Below are 15,297 nucleotides of genomic sequence, written 5' to 3' on the forward strand. Positions count from 1 at the left end.
GTGATATGTATTACAGAATGCGGTAGTCTATTTACAAGGTATATATGATCTGCTTTTTAAAGCCGGTTCTATTAGGAAACTAGTTAAGGATTGAATGTTCCAGGGTTGAAGTAATGATGGTTAAGATGATGAAGCACTATATATGATTAAAATATAGCGATAGTTATAATCAATAATTAATAATTTTCCAGTGGAAGGAGTTCTTCCTTTTCGCTGGTCTGATGATGCTTGACATGATGATCTTCACCGCAATGGCACTCCGATATAAATACGTGGAATTGAAATCCAGCAACGAAGATATAGCTGTAGAGGAGATCAAGATGCCAGAAAAGACAATCGTACCCGGAAAAGATAATTAGATGTTAGATTATTAAAGACTTATTTAAAATATATCATTGTTTATATATGTATAAAATTTTTGTTTGATTTCTTTCTTTATCACTTAGTGTAAAATCTTAGATATAATTAAGTAAATTTATAGATATGAAATGAGGAGATTTGCTCATCTGAAATCATCTGAAATCTGGCTGGGGTAATAACCCTTGTAACTGACCTCTGTTAGGGTCAAAAGGATCTAGTGGCAGCATATGCTAGCCCCATATTAGTCGAAAGTCGCAAAAAGGTGCCTGAACCCGTTTTTAGCGAGCGGCCGCCCGCTCCCTAACAGCCTGGACGAACCGTGGTTGGATCCGTATCCCTCTTCGGCTCGCCTGTGGTCCACGCTGCCGTCCCAACCCGCAAGCACACTCCAGCAACACACCCCGTCAAAGCTCTACCGCGAAGAGCCTTAACAACATGCGAGCGTCCCCGTGCAACTGGTAGGCGCCCCACCAGCTTTTAGTTTCTAGTTTTAAATCTAGTTCACGGACCCTTCCGCTCCGTGAACTCAGTACCGATGAAGCTGTAAAAGCCTTAGGTAACAGCATTAACATCAACAGAAACAATAAGAGGTGCCTGAATGCGAGCAACACAAGACATAGTAAACATTTTTTACAACGATACCATCAATTTATTGTAAATATAAGGCACATACTTTGTACTACTACTACTACTCCGCTAGCTTAGTGACCCAAAGTGGGTCTTGGCCTCCGAAGCGAGAGACTTCCACTTTCCTCTATCTTGCACCATCGTCTGCCATTGGTTGACATTCAATTCGCGCAAGTCTGCCTCAACGCGATCGATCCAGCGATACCTGGGTCTACCCACTGGTCTTCGACCCCTCGGTTTTTCCAGGTACGCCACCTTCACGCTCCGATCCGATCCCATTCGCTCCAAGTGACCAAGCGAGCGGATTCGTTGAGCTTTATATTCGCCAATGATATTTGGCTGTGCTACTAAAGTCTCAAGTCTCTCTCACTTTGTACATATAAATAAAATAATTAATAGATCATTTAGGTGATATATAAATATAGCAATAGGCAATCTATGTAAATAGTAAGACATTAATAATGTGTCGTATAAACAAAAATAATGAATTAGCGGTAAGGAGAAATATAAATGATAATAAATGTAACATATGTAAAATATCTTTTTCATTTAGCGGCAGATAATAACAGATGCAAAATAACTTCTTTTAATAATCTAGGAGAGGTTTCAGACGGCATCTATCGTCTGATGTTATTAGAGAAACATAAATAAAATACAAAACTAATTTTTATTTATAACATGTACCTTCCATATGAAATAAGAAGGTACAAAAAAACATGTATACAGGATGATTATAATAGTTTCATATATTGTTTTATTATTATATAGTAAATCGTTAAATATAGTTTTCTGTTTCATTTAATTATTAATGTTTTGATAAGGCATTAAAATTATTTTGAAAAAAAAAAATATTTTTTTTAAATAGAACCATATTAATATCTAGTGGAATAACTAATGTAACAGATTGTGTTGAGGTTTCTGTAAGAGATATTTTATTTACTAGGATCTATATTCACAGACATTAGCATTTTGTTTTTACAAAAGAAAATTCTGGCGCTGTTTGTATGTTAGTGTTTATTAAAATCCAGTGTCCGGTTTTTAAAATTACGTCGTAGAAATACGTACTCCATATTGGTATCCTCAGGTTATGCGCCGGTATCTGTGCGGTGCCGTATTCACATCGACGAATCTTGCGATCGCATCTTGAGTCTCGTCCGTGCAATACACGCACGTGTGTGACGTGATATTGCTACCACCGCACTGGACACTTATACAGCTCAAGGGTGTCTTTTGTTCGACGGATGATGGCCTCCTCGCTCTTGAACCCCTGAGCCTCGTGGATGATGAGCCATGGCAAATAAGACCTTTTTTATAAAACATAGAGTTTTATAAAATAAGCAGTGACATTCCTCTCCATATAATCTTCTTCTTCTTCTTGAAGTGCCTCTCCAACTAGTGGAGGTTGGCTATCAGCTTCCTGCTCTCTTCCTTATTTTTGGTTCTGCGTAATAGCTCAGCAGCGCTGGCGATTCCAGTCCACTCTCTAATGTTACGAAGCCACGACTTCTTTCTCCTACCAACCTTCCTTTTACCAGCGACCTTTCCCATCATGATAAGTTGAAGGAGATTGTATCGTTGGTGTCGAAGAACGTGTCCCAAGTAAGCGATGATCCGTATAATCAGAATACATAATTACGTATGTTCTATTAAAATAACATCTTTGATAACCTCGTCTAGAAATTATCTTTTATAGTATTTTATCTCTGAATCGTGATATGTTAATACTATGTTTACTTTGTGTCTGTCTAATGGAAAACGTTACAACTGCAAATGTGTTACAATGTAGTTTTAATTTCTATTTCTAAATTAGCTCGATTCGCACTGATCGTAGATCTTAATCTTATAACTCGAAAACTAACACTGAACTGTCGTCATGGGGAGTACACTTATTTATACTACGTATAAAGTTCTAGTAAGTTCGAGATAGTATTCGGTAAGAATTACCGAGTATCGTGCACAAAAATCTATAAATAACTTCAAGGTCGCACGTGTTTACGGCAAGTTCTTAATCCTAGGGTTTCGTGTTTATTGTTAAAAGGGTTCTGTAACTCGTGCTTTGTAACAGTTGTAAGGATACAGGGTAAATATTTGACATTGATTATACGTTTAAAGATGCAATCTCTTTGACACGAATGAACTATCTTCTTATCAGTCGGTGACCCACTGCAAGGTATAAGGTTACCTCCAAGATCGTCACCATGACCTGTCTTGCGCTGTCTGGGTCCAGAGACTTATCACCTCGTGGTGGCCACTCGAGAACCTTTCAGCCCCATTGGTTGCACGAGCGAATTACCCCGGACACTGCCACTTCAGATGTGCAATTCTTCGAGCTACATCGGTGATCTTGGTTGTTTTGCGGATCTTTTCATTTCTAATTCGATTGACCTTTATCTCAATGCAATAAAGTTCAAATTAAGGGTTTTTTATATCAATTCACATAATCGTTTTAAGTTTTGACGCTCGTATGATTAAGTACAACTCTAACTATAATATTTAGTGTAAGTCTATTCTGTTTTCAATTAATTCTAGAGGATGTAGTTCTGTAAATGAAGGTATTTGTAAGCGAAATGCAGGAGTATAGCTTGCACGTTGAAGGCGGTGAAGAAGATACATAGCGGCTGGAGCCTTAAATTTCTGGAGTATTCACCTCGGACCAGCGGAAAAAGTTCTCCGACCAGATGGACAGATAACTTTATTAATGTCCTCGAAAGTTGCAAATGCTGGCAGCTTTATACCAGTCCTATTAGTCTATGGAGACCTATAAATAAATAATGGGCTATTTTTAAATAAATAAAAAATTAAAACACGCTGTTAATTTCGAAACAGAATAAACGTTTCGAGTATCGATTTGGCATGATATTCAACCTTATTTCATCGCATTAAAGGTGAAATTACTATTGAGTTATATAAGCAAAGTATATTACGTAAATTTTTATAATCGATTCTCATTTTTTTAATACGTATGTGCGAATTGCGTAAAAAAACTAGATATTGTTATTAAATTTGGTTTAAATTTACTTTCTGTACTACTTATAATATTGAATCTATTATTTGGAAATATAATACTGTGGTCTAAAAGTAAAGTGAATTTGTAAAATTTAATTCTATCAACTTCATCACCTTCAAAGTAATCATCATTCGATAAAACGCACTTTTTCTAAAGCTTTTTCCAGTCTATGAAACAGTCGGAATTGTCTTTTGCCAGTATAGCTTTCAAGATCTACTTGGATTCAGTTTTTATCTTCACAATCGTGTCAGAAAGGCTTTTGAGTTTTCTGAGTAGCCAGAAGTTGCACGTAGCCAAATCAGGCGCATACGGTGGTTGTGGAACGATATAAGTTCAGTTTTTTGGTAAATCACGAAGAACCAATGCAGGCGTGACACTTTTGAGATACAAAAAATCCTTTAAAATTATTTGGGCTGAGAGAACTGATATTCCAACACCGTTAGAGAAATCGCAAATCTAATATATAAAATTCTCGTGTCACGGTTTTCGAACTTGAACTCCTCCGAAACGGCTCGACCGATTTTTACCAAATTTAATATGCGTATTCAGTAGGTCTGAGAATCGGCTACTATCTATTTTCCATACCCCTAAGTGATAAGGGTGGTCCACCCCTAAATTTTATTTTTAATTTTTTAGACAATTTTTTTTGTTTTTATTTTATTATGATACAGCATACAAAAATACATACAAACCTAAATTTTCACCACTCTACGATCAACCCTTATTTTTTATTTGTAAATTAAAATATCAATTTTTTTTTTGCAAAACAACGTTTGCGCGATCAGCTAGTTGTCAATAAATATTCAAGCGCGAAAACTTTGATTTGAACGTGGCTCTCCTATTTCAAATGACAATTTAGGACCCTCGCCGATGCCCAAATGCATGAACAGATACCACGAGTATGAAATGGTAGGATGCATAAAGCGCCTAATATATGACCTCTTTTAAAATAGCGAAACACTAGACCTCCCGTAAGAGTGTAGGTTCAGGCCGCTACATATTATTTTACTAGGAGTGACTAAGTTCAAAGGCTTCCAGAGGATCTCGGTATAGATCTGTCACTTGTCGATCATACTTAGTATTCCGATTTAAGGACATTCGGAAGAGTCGAATCTCTGCTTGGCACGTTGCTATTACCCTTATTATTATCACTACTACGAAGTGAAAAAAACTCCACGAACGCTTCTCTCTAGTTAATAATTTCACCTTACTTTTTGATAGAATATAACATATCTTTTGAGATTTATAATTACTAATCAGCTATCTACTTAGGCATATGATACATACACACACCGACATAATTAGAGGAACACAAAAAAACTATTTTTTTATATTTTTTTTCGACTAATTTTGTACAAAATAATTACCTATGCTCAAATTAATAAAAATAATAATTAATAAATCTAAAAATTTTTTTGAAAATATCAATTATTATAGGTTTAATTTTAAAAAGCCTCTAAACACAGTTTGTTTACGTCAATAATTACTACATTTATGTCTCCACCGTGATACGAAAATTCAGTCAATATCTAACTTAATTATAGTTAAAAACAATATGTTAAAATTCATTGTATAATATGAAGTAACCCACCCTTATTAGTTAAGTACATTTTAAAAACAAACTTCAATCTGTTTAGTGAAATGGCATGACCGCGTTAAACAATTGGCTTTGGATAAATTGTGTGTTGTTCCCATAGGACGGCGCGGTTTGTACTTGTCGGCGATGCGTCATGGGACTGCAGTTTACCCTCCACACTTCACTGGTTAAATGGGGTCATTATATAGCGGTTCTCAAACTGTTACATCCCACAAAACAAAACAAAAATCTGTAAATTTGCACCCTTATATAGGATGTGTGACATATACAATTCATAGGTTAGTGATATTGTATCTTTTAAAAGACAATTTAATTTTTCAGACTTATTTTCTGTCTTTATCTATTACTAGCTGATCCCGCAAACGTTTTGCAAAAAAAAATTAAAGTTTTTAATTAACAAATAAAAAATAAGGGTTAATCGTAGAGGGGTGAAAATTTAGGGTTGTATGTATTTTGGTATGCTGTATCATAATAAAATAAAAACCAAAAAATTAGGGGTGGACCACCCTTATCACTTAGGAGTATGGAAAATAGATAGTAGCCGATTCTCATACCTACTGAATACGCATATAAAATTTGGTAAAAATCGGTCGAGCCGTTTCAGAGGAGTTCAAGTTCGAACACCGTGACACGATAATTTTATATATTAGATTACCAAATATTAAAACTGTTATTTTAAAAACGGGATAGTCATTTTATTATTCATCTTCTACTTTTCAGGCCGATATACAAGCACTGTAAGATAGACGCCACTATGACCGATGTTGTGCTGCTAGCACTAATTCTAGCGGCCTTGACTATTTCGTTTTTAAAAAAATAGTGACAGTTTGAGCACCACTGTACGCTATTCAATCGTGCAAGCCTGCCGTCGACTTGTTAATAATTGCGTATAATAAATGCTTAAATACAACAAACAGACAGACAAATACGGGTTGGGGTTACGGAGATAAAGAGGAACGATTTTGTTCACCCCCTATTGACAAGTCGTTGAGATAACACCGGAACACTTAGTTTGCGGTGATGTTAAAATATTCTATCCACTATTTTCAACTGAATTTTCCGGTTGATCACTATCCTTAACCCAGTAGCCTGTGCGGCAATGTTTTTTGAATGACTTTAATTTTAGTTTCCGGTCGTTGACGTTGATTTATGGAACAACGTGTTTTAGGTTTTTTTTTTTTTCAACATGAAGCCATGTCAAAGATATAATCTCGTTCAGTTTTGTAAATTCAATATCAGTGACGTCAAAAAATATTTTGATTAAATTTAATTAAAAAAAATGGAAAAACAAATCTACGTTTATATGTTTAATGCTTTTTAAAATTAATTAACATGGTTCATGTTGAAAAAATCCTATATTATATATTAAAATGTTACTTATATATATATATATATATATAAATTTACAATTTGAGTCAGTTTTACAGGGATGTACTCAACCAATTACAGTGGCGTATTATGTGTGAAAAATTTCAAAACAACTTTTTTCTAAGCACAATGTTTTTAGTAATTTTTTGTAGTATAAATTTTTGTAGTAATGTTTTGAATACTCCAGATCCTAAGTGGTCACGAGAAATTATCTCAACTTTTACACAGTAAAAATCAAATGTATAGCAGTATCCCGTAGAACTTGCTGCCGCCCAATTTTAATAGCCGAAACGCACTGGCTTACTTCGGATAAATTATTTAGCAGGATGATGACCAAAATATTTTACCATTTATTCATCAATTGAAACATCGTGCATCACACCCCACTGTAGCAATTTATTCATAATGATATCAGCCAATTTCCGTACTTTGAACATCTTATCTCTGGTACTACTTGCTTTATAATGATGAAGCAAGTAGTATTTGGCAAAATTAAGATTCTTTTTTATGTCGCTAAATCTTTGTCTCGGCATGGTTCGTGATACCATTTTAACACCAACATCTTCATCACAAGACCAATATAAATCTTCTCTGTTATCTATCTATAACTTTTTACTTTTCGGCTTCGAGAGCCGGTCTGGCGTCGAAATCAGGGAGGAGTCAATAGCCTCCCTGATAAGCGGAAAGGATACCAGGGAAGAATTCCTCTCTTATTGCAAAAGAATCACACAATATGCAATAGAAAGAAATGAAAGTTAGGCATAGACAACAAATAAAAATTAACAAGACAAGTTAAAAAAAAATATAAAACTGTGATATAGAATAGATAAAAATGTGATACAATAAAAATAGAAATTAAGAAAATGTAAAATGAAAAGAGGATGAAAGATAGGTAAACAGAGCAAAAGGGAAAGAAAGCAGAATTGTGGCATAAAAGAATAGAATGAAAGATTATGTGAAGTATGAAAGTAGAGAATGAAAATAAAAAATAATTATGTGAATAAATAACATTGCCCATAAAGTCCCTGTCCCACCAAAGATAGGGGTACGAGAGGCCCCCAATAACGGGGGCCATTCTAAAAAAAAACTTTTTACTTTACGAAGTGATACCTCAAAGAAATTCACGTCTAAAATGACAGTGATCGGAGCCGAAAGGTTGTAAAGTGGCAACTACGAGTCGGTAAAAGCAATATGGGTAAGCTGCCACTTGGTAGACCGACGCCATAGTTATATATATAATGTAGATCGGGTGATCTATGAAAGGCCTGTGCCTTACAAAGTTCGTCCATCTGTTTAAAAGAAAGAATATTTAAAAAAAATTAAAAATGAAATTAAAACATAAGAATTATGACAGTATGTTCCGCATATGCCATGTAAAGATATACAGTTGTATATACTAAAGAAATCTTGCATCAAATAAATTTATAACAACACACCAATAGAGGCAGCAATATTTTCATCACTAAAACGAAATCGACATAAGCTGTATTCGTAACAAAGACTAAATTAATTTTCTCACAATCCACAATTTAAATTCAAAACCTTAAAGCGTTGGCCTCCGGTTAATTTATTTATTTGGTCGCGTACGCCGTTCCGGGATTATCTGGCCTGCACGTGGGTTCCCGTGCTTTGTGCCAAAACCAATCCCAAACCCCGGGGCCACGCGGCCGCCACGCGTCTCACAAAGTGTCCCGGACATGTTCCGACGCCTAGCGCCCGCTCTGTTCCGTCTGAACTTAATTAATACACGTCCATAAGTTATTATAAACACTGTTATTGCACGCACGCGAAGTACACTCGAGATTTGCGAGTGATTTTTGTGAATTTATCCTTTTACACTTAGGGTCGAAGCGCTTGACATTTGCCATGGGATTCTAATTGATAACTTAGTTTTTACTTCTAAGATCTTATTAATTACTAAAAAAATTATAAATATTACTTACAATTTAAAAATAAATTTAAATGAACAACGAATTTGTCTACCTATAGGCCTAAAACTAATTTTAAAAATAGGTTAAAAAGAATTTTTGAAAATTAAAATCAGTTGAACAAAGACTTTATCCATCTACACACCTTAAACTAGCATTAAAACTAGGCTAAAAAGAATTTTTGAAAACTAAAATCAGTTGAGCAGACTTTATCTACCTATACACCTTAAACTAGCATTAAATCTAGGTTTATATTATATATAGGTTTATAAATAGGTATCTATCTACCTATATGCCTAAAACTAATTTTATCAGTAGGTTAAAAAGAATTTTCGAAAATTAAAATCAGTTGAACAAAGACTTTATCTACCTATACACCTTAATCTAATTTAAAAAGCATGTAATCATGATTATTTAAATATAAATAAAATAAAATGAATATAGCTTTTATTTCTACTACAAATTATAACTTATTTCAATAAAAATATTATTAATAAATTTAGTTTTTTTATTACTGTAAATAACTTTTGGTATGATATGTATTTAATGGTATAAAAATTTAAACTTTTTGTAACATATCTATCTAACATATAAATATTGAAACTAGTTGTCGCATTTGTGGCTACTACTACTGTACTAGTTGTTCATCTTCACGGATTCTAAGGGTCTGTTCCGTCCCTGGTATAAGATTTCATTGCATCTTTAGGATCTTACGTCATCAGTGGCGAATCGAAAAGGGGAATTAAACAGAAATATATTTGTTTATATACATACGTATAAATATGGGCGAAGCTTGAATGACATAGCTTTACTTTCGACTTCGAAGAATCTCACATTGGTGATGCTATTATCCAGTGTGGAATTCTGTCTAGAGACATGGATTCTACCTGTAGGAATAAAAACAGGAGGTCTGAAGTTTTTTTATTTATTAATTCTAATTTGTATCGCTAGTGTTTTTTTAACAATATTTTTTTTTTCGCTTTTACTAAACGCAGACAGTTGAGAGAGGGTTGCCGCTATTTGATACGGATCTTTCTTCTCCCAGCTGCGAAGCACGATAGCGTTTTATAATTTTTTTACAATTACACAATTTACTCTTATGGTTACCCGTACAGCTAAAATTTATACATATTAACAATACAATTTGGAATACTCGATTATATATTAGTTGGTACGGAGGTCCGATGTAGAAGTGTGTATATTCCAGCTGACTTGGTCGACCTTTATTTTCTCATCCTACAGGATGAATAATTCTTTAAATATACTGTACATTACATATTTATAATTATCTTCAAGGCCTATGGCTTGCAGTGCATGTGTCATCAATTTGAACATATGTAATACATTATATCTAAATCAAAATATTCTTTATTCGAAAAGGCACTTTCGATAAGTCAATCAACATAGTATGTCGGTATTGTTGTCCCAATAGGAAGATAACTCCGACTCGAAAGACAGTTCTGGTAAGAAAATTCCCAGACTCATTGAAATAAAAATAATTAATAGATATATTTTCAAAGTTATTGATTGTGTATTAGTGTCGATTCGTTCCACGCGGAATATGTTTGCGATTACAAAAGATCATACAGAGTTTTGATCTTTGTATTGCTAGAAGTTATTAGCGTGGTGAAATAAAAATTTTAATTCGGATTAATCAATTTATTTGTTAATGAAATATATGGTAAATAATTATAATTTATATGCAATAGATATTGCTTGATTTTAAAATGCCCAAAAAATTATATTGCGTAATATATTACAAGAGATTTTCACCAATGCACTGACTCATCATGGTATCTATGAAACTATATATCTTAGAAACATAAATTTTGGTATAAATATTTAAATTATATAGCAAAGATCAGCTAAGAACGTATTTTACAAAATAATACTCCCTATAAGGGGATGATAGGGTAAGGATGGTTAGTCATAATCTTGCAGAGTTATGTCACAATTTTTTATATGTTATTGCATAAGAACCTTTTTCGAAGATGTTGTAAGACATATAAAAATGCGAATAAAATCGATAAAAAACTTACAAGCTATTATGCCTTGTAACATTCATTATATATCTTTATTTAATTATGTTAACAAAAAGTGAGGTGTTAATTTATTCTTCCAAATCAATTTTACCGATAAAACACACTTTTGACAACGCTTTTTTTTTCAGTTCACGAAAAAGTCTTGACAGTCTTTTTCCGACATAGCCTTCAAGATCTTCTTCAATTCAATTTTTTAGAGTTTACTGAAGAACCAATGCAGTATGACATCGATCAAAACTTGACGCGTTTGTGACAAAAAAACATCCTTGAAAATTGTTCGGGTTAAGTAAAATAATATTCCAACACTATCAGCGAAGTCTCTAATTGTGTCTACGATTATTAAAATACAAAATCTTGTGATTTCATGTACGTGGCTATCGTCGGTTTTAAATAAAAATTTTACTTTGCTTTTTTATTACAATAGTATATTGTCGGAATTTTTTATTACTCTTAAAATGGCTTGGACTGCCAAATGATTATCCAACTTTTAACAAACAGACGCTTGGCAAATGTTAAAGACAGTACTACCAACCTAGGAAAAAAATTACCAGCCTACCATCCTACCATCGTAATACCCGGTAGTTTTAAATGACTATTTCAAATTACTTTTTAAACACAGCAATATATACACAGACGTATTAATTTAAAATTTTTATTAAATTTTATTCTGATCATAATTTCCTTTTGACGTAAACAAAGTGAAAAATAATAGATATAAAAAAACTTTGACACCTTTATCGACAGGTCATTATGAACTTCACGCGTTACAAGCTACACTTTGAAATTGCTCGCTGCAAATTTATATCGTCGATTATAGATAACAAATTTAATTACGTTTTGTAAGATTAATTTATTTCGAAGTCTATAAGAACAGATAGTAACCACTAATTAATTTCAATATACTATGTATAATAAGGAAGACCGGAAAGTATTCTCGTTTATATCGACATATTTTACAGAAAAACCGAATCATTTGTTACCGCTCCAGTGTTGATTTTGTATACTAGATGGCAAAAGGTTGTTGATAACGAAGGTGAATATATTGTTGATTATAAAGAAACTTGTTAAAAATGTAGTCGTGTAAGTTTAACTTAAGAAAGCGACAATACTTTTCGGTCCTATGTCGAATTATTTCGTGTTTTATTATATTATATTTTATTATATCAGTTTTATCATATGACCGCTTATAGTGTTTACGTTTTATTTGCGAACATCGTGAAGTGTGTCTTCCCCATCCACATCTGCAGCGAAGCACCCTTGCGAGGGCTCTCACGGAGTGTAGGGCGTGGCCTGGTCGCGTGGCGGTCGCGTGACACGACATTCGCAGTGGCCTTTCGAAGGGACCTCAGAAGGGGACCTCAGGCGGGGCCCGTGCACCAGAATTAGCGACAAATTACAGATGTTACGTGTTCACAACTAGGGCGCTACGCTAATTTAGAAGCGAGCGTCACAAATTGCAGTATACCGAACTTTTCGCACGGCCAATTGAACACCGGTCCCTGCTCTGATATTAATTAGACCTTGAGATATTTTTTTCCAAAAATCAAATGCGCAACGTAATTCTATATTCAATATTTATGTCAAATCAGAATCAAATGTTCGATTCCTACAAACGTTATTTATCTATTGTCACAAAGTCAGGAAAAGTCAATATAGTTGACACACGAAAAATGTTTAGAAAATGTTCAAGTTAGTATGACTAAAATCCATTAGAAAGAGTATCCAAATTACTAGTTATGTAACGACTGCATTTATACTGCAGCTGGGTTGCTAAAAAATGTCAATAATTTCAAAGTTTCAGGTATCAAAATTTTAACATACTAGTAAGCTATATAAGCTAAGTAAGTAAAGCCAATACTGGGGGCATTCTAAGTTAGTCTACATCCCGAAGAGAAGTGAAGAACAAGAAGACTCACAATGGAGGTGCTTTGGAATTGCTACCACTTTCGTTGTACGAGCTCTAGAAAAAAAGGTATATTTTTGGAGAATCTGCGTTTCCCTATTCTCATCCTACCTTCGTGACAATATATATATATATCTTCCTTTTAGGCCACGGCCTCCCGAATATCACTTTATTATTCAAACTGCGTCACCAAGTTGGCTGACAGAGATTATAACTGTTTTTTATCAACCCGAATGTACACTAGATGACTGTAAAATGTTACACAAGGAGACTTTTTTGCACTGTTTTGTCCGTCATTATTATATTATTAATTTATATTATATCTATTTGTTCGTAATAATGTATTAATTTTTATCTCTTCGAGTATTTTTGGCTGTAACGAATCTGCCATTCAGTACTAGAACGTTTTGACGCGCGATGAAAGCTTGGTGAAGAGAAAGTTGCTATTTTTCAGAAGGATATTTAATTTTAGACTATGACAGACCAGCGTCTTGTTGCTCGTCTGCAGTTCAATGATGAATAGATCCGCTAGCTATTTATTATGTCAATTATTAAACGTAAAATGAATTTTTTTTTATTATAGTTATACGCATTTATCTGGTTTATTATTAATAATTTTGATAATAATGACTACCGCTACAGTTCAAGGAAAAATATATGGAAAAAATAATATGTTACTTATAATTATAACTTGTGAAATAAACTACAAAATAAACTTATTTGTTAACATATCTAACTGTCCATTTCAAAGTTGCCGGAGAGACATTTGGACTAGGATATTACGGGAACCAGTAGCTCGCCTACTGCGTGAGATGCTGATCATTGGTGTAGGATTCGTAGTGGCTACATGTTTAACTCCAGACGTGGGACATGTTAGTAGGCCTGGACAGGTTGTAGGCGACCGTCGCCCGGGGTGAATGGTCATGTTACCACACCTCGGCTAGTTGACTGTACAGAAAGATGTATATGCTAGATCAATGATTCCCAAAGTGGTCTATATCGATCCCTAGGGGTCTATGACAACCTGCAAGGGGTCTACGTCAGCGAAAAAAAAATTAGGGGTCCACGATAGTGAATCTCAACACATACACTGATAGTACCTATTTACTTACATCATACTATCTTATAATATCAAAACATTTATAGACTGGACATCATTAGCCGAGGAGATTTAAGATTAAGTCTTACAAAATTAACGCCAAATGTTGATAATTTATTATTAAAGCATCAGGTTCATCCTTCTCACTAAAAATATTGACTTATTGCTTATGTTATTTTATTTATAGTTTATTTTATGTTTAATTAATGTTACGTATATTTTACATAACAGATACAGAATTTTATTTAAAGTAGTTTTAATTTAAATTCAATTAATAAATGTATAAATTGACATGTGTTTTTACTTTAAGTTTTTAACACTTAACTTCACTACAGTTAGAAATTTTCAGGAAATCAATATCAGGTAAGTAGGGGGTCTACCCAACACGGAAAAACATGGCAAGGGGTCTACGACACAAAAAAGTTTGGGGAACTCTGTGTTAGATAATATTCAGCGCAGCCGGGTGTAGTTTAGACTAGATCTGATCTAACTGAGAATCAAATGAGCTAATTACGGTACCATATTAGAATGGAAAACAGCTTATCCGGCGTCAAGTGCGAAGATTGAATCGTCAATGCTTTTTGTGTGAAGTGTGTATGACTTACAAATCCACCACCTGCTCGGAGAACATGCGTACGCGCACGGACATTCACTTTTATGAGTAATGTTGTCGGAGACAGTGGAGGGAAGACCAACCATAAATAGTTCCCTATCCTGGGGCGGGTGTACTGATCCCATTGGTACAACTTAAAGGTTGGGGACAGTGTAAGCAATAAACTAAGCATAGGATAGATTGTGGTGATGTTAACTTTAAAGTAGACATCACCACACCACATCATCAGTTAAAGCCTGTTCTAACGCCATTGTCGGCAAAGCGAGAAAATATATATTTAAAATTATTAATTTACTTAATGTATATAGAAAACGTGGTGTACCTTAAGAATAAAATATACTTCGTAATCTGTTCGTTCGTTAATAAAATAATTTGAAAATCTAAATTTAAGAAACTCCAAGAATTGGGGGTGTCTGGCGCCCCGCTGAGATGTTCAAACGAGTTGCGGGGGAGACGGTAGACACTTGGACCAAGGCGTGGGTTTTACAGATGCCAAACACAGGGGACGGTCGTCCAATAGGAGAGGATACACCAGCATTGATCCCGTTCCTGCCGAGTGGACGTCGGCTTTGATGAACGTGCAAAACGACGCAACTGAAATTTCATAGAAGCCGATAGAAAATATTAGATAATGTTTATTTATATTCTTTTTAATTTTCGTTTACTCATACGTATATATCTGTTATCAAAAAGTAATATGAATTTGCGTATAAAATATAAATTCTATATTTATTCTTTCAAATCAATTTCGCT

General features: G+C 34.1%; 1 protein-coding gene across 1 annotated transcript in view; it reads left to right on the plus strand.

Moving 5' to 3' along the window:
- Positions 1 to 405, plus strand: part of LOC137932913 (peptide transporter family 1-like) — a 64,250-nt gene extending 63,845 nt beyond the window's left edge. Inside the window, exon 13 of the mRNA XM_068776603.1 lies at positions 192 to 405. Coding sequence (XP_068632704.1) covers positions 192 to 359 — 168 coding nt within the window. The 3' untranslated portion in view covers positions 360 to 405. The remainder of the gene's footprint in view (positions 1 to 191) is intronic.
- The last annotated feature ends 14,892 nt before the right edge of the window (positions 406 to 15,297 follow it).

The sequence above is a fragment of the Battus philenor genome, unplaced genomic scaffold, assembly GCF_028537555.1.
Source record: "Battus philenor isolate CCGP_79_NKW_IND1 unplaced genomic scaffold, ilBatPhil1.0.hap1 SCAF_1, whole genome shotgun sequence".
Lineage (NCBI taxonomy): Eukaryota > Metazoa > Arthropoda > Insecta > Lepidoptera > Papilionidae > Battus > Battus philenor.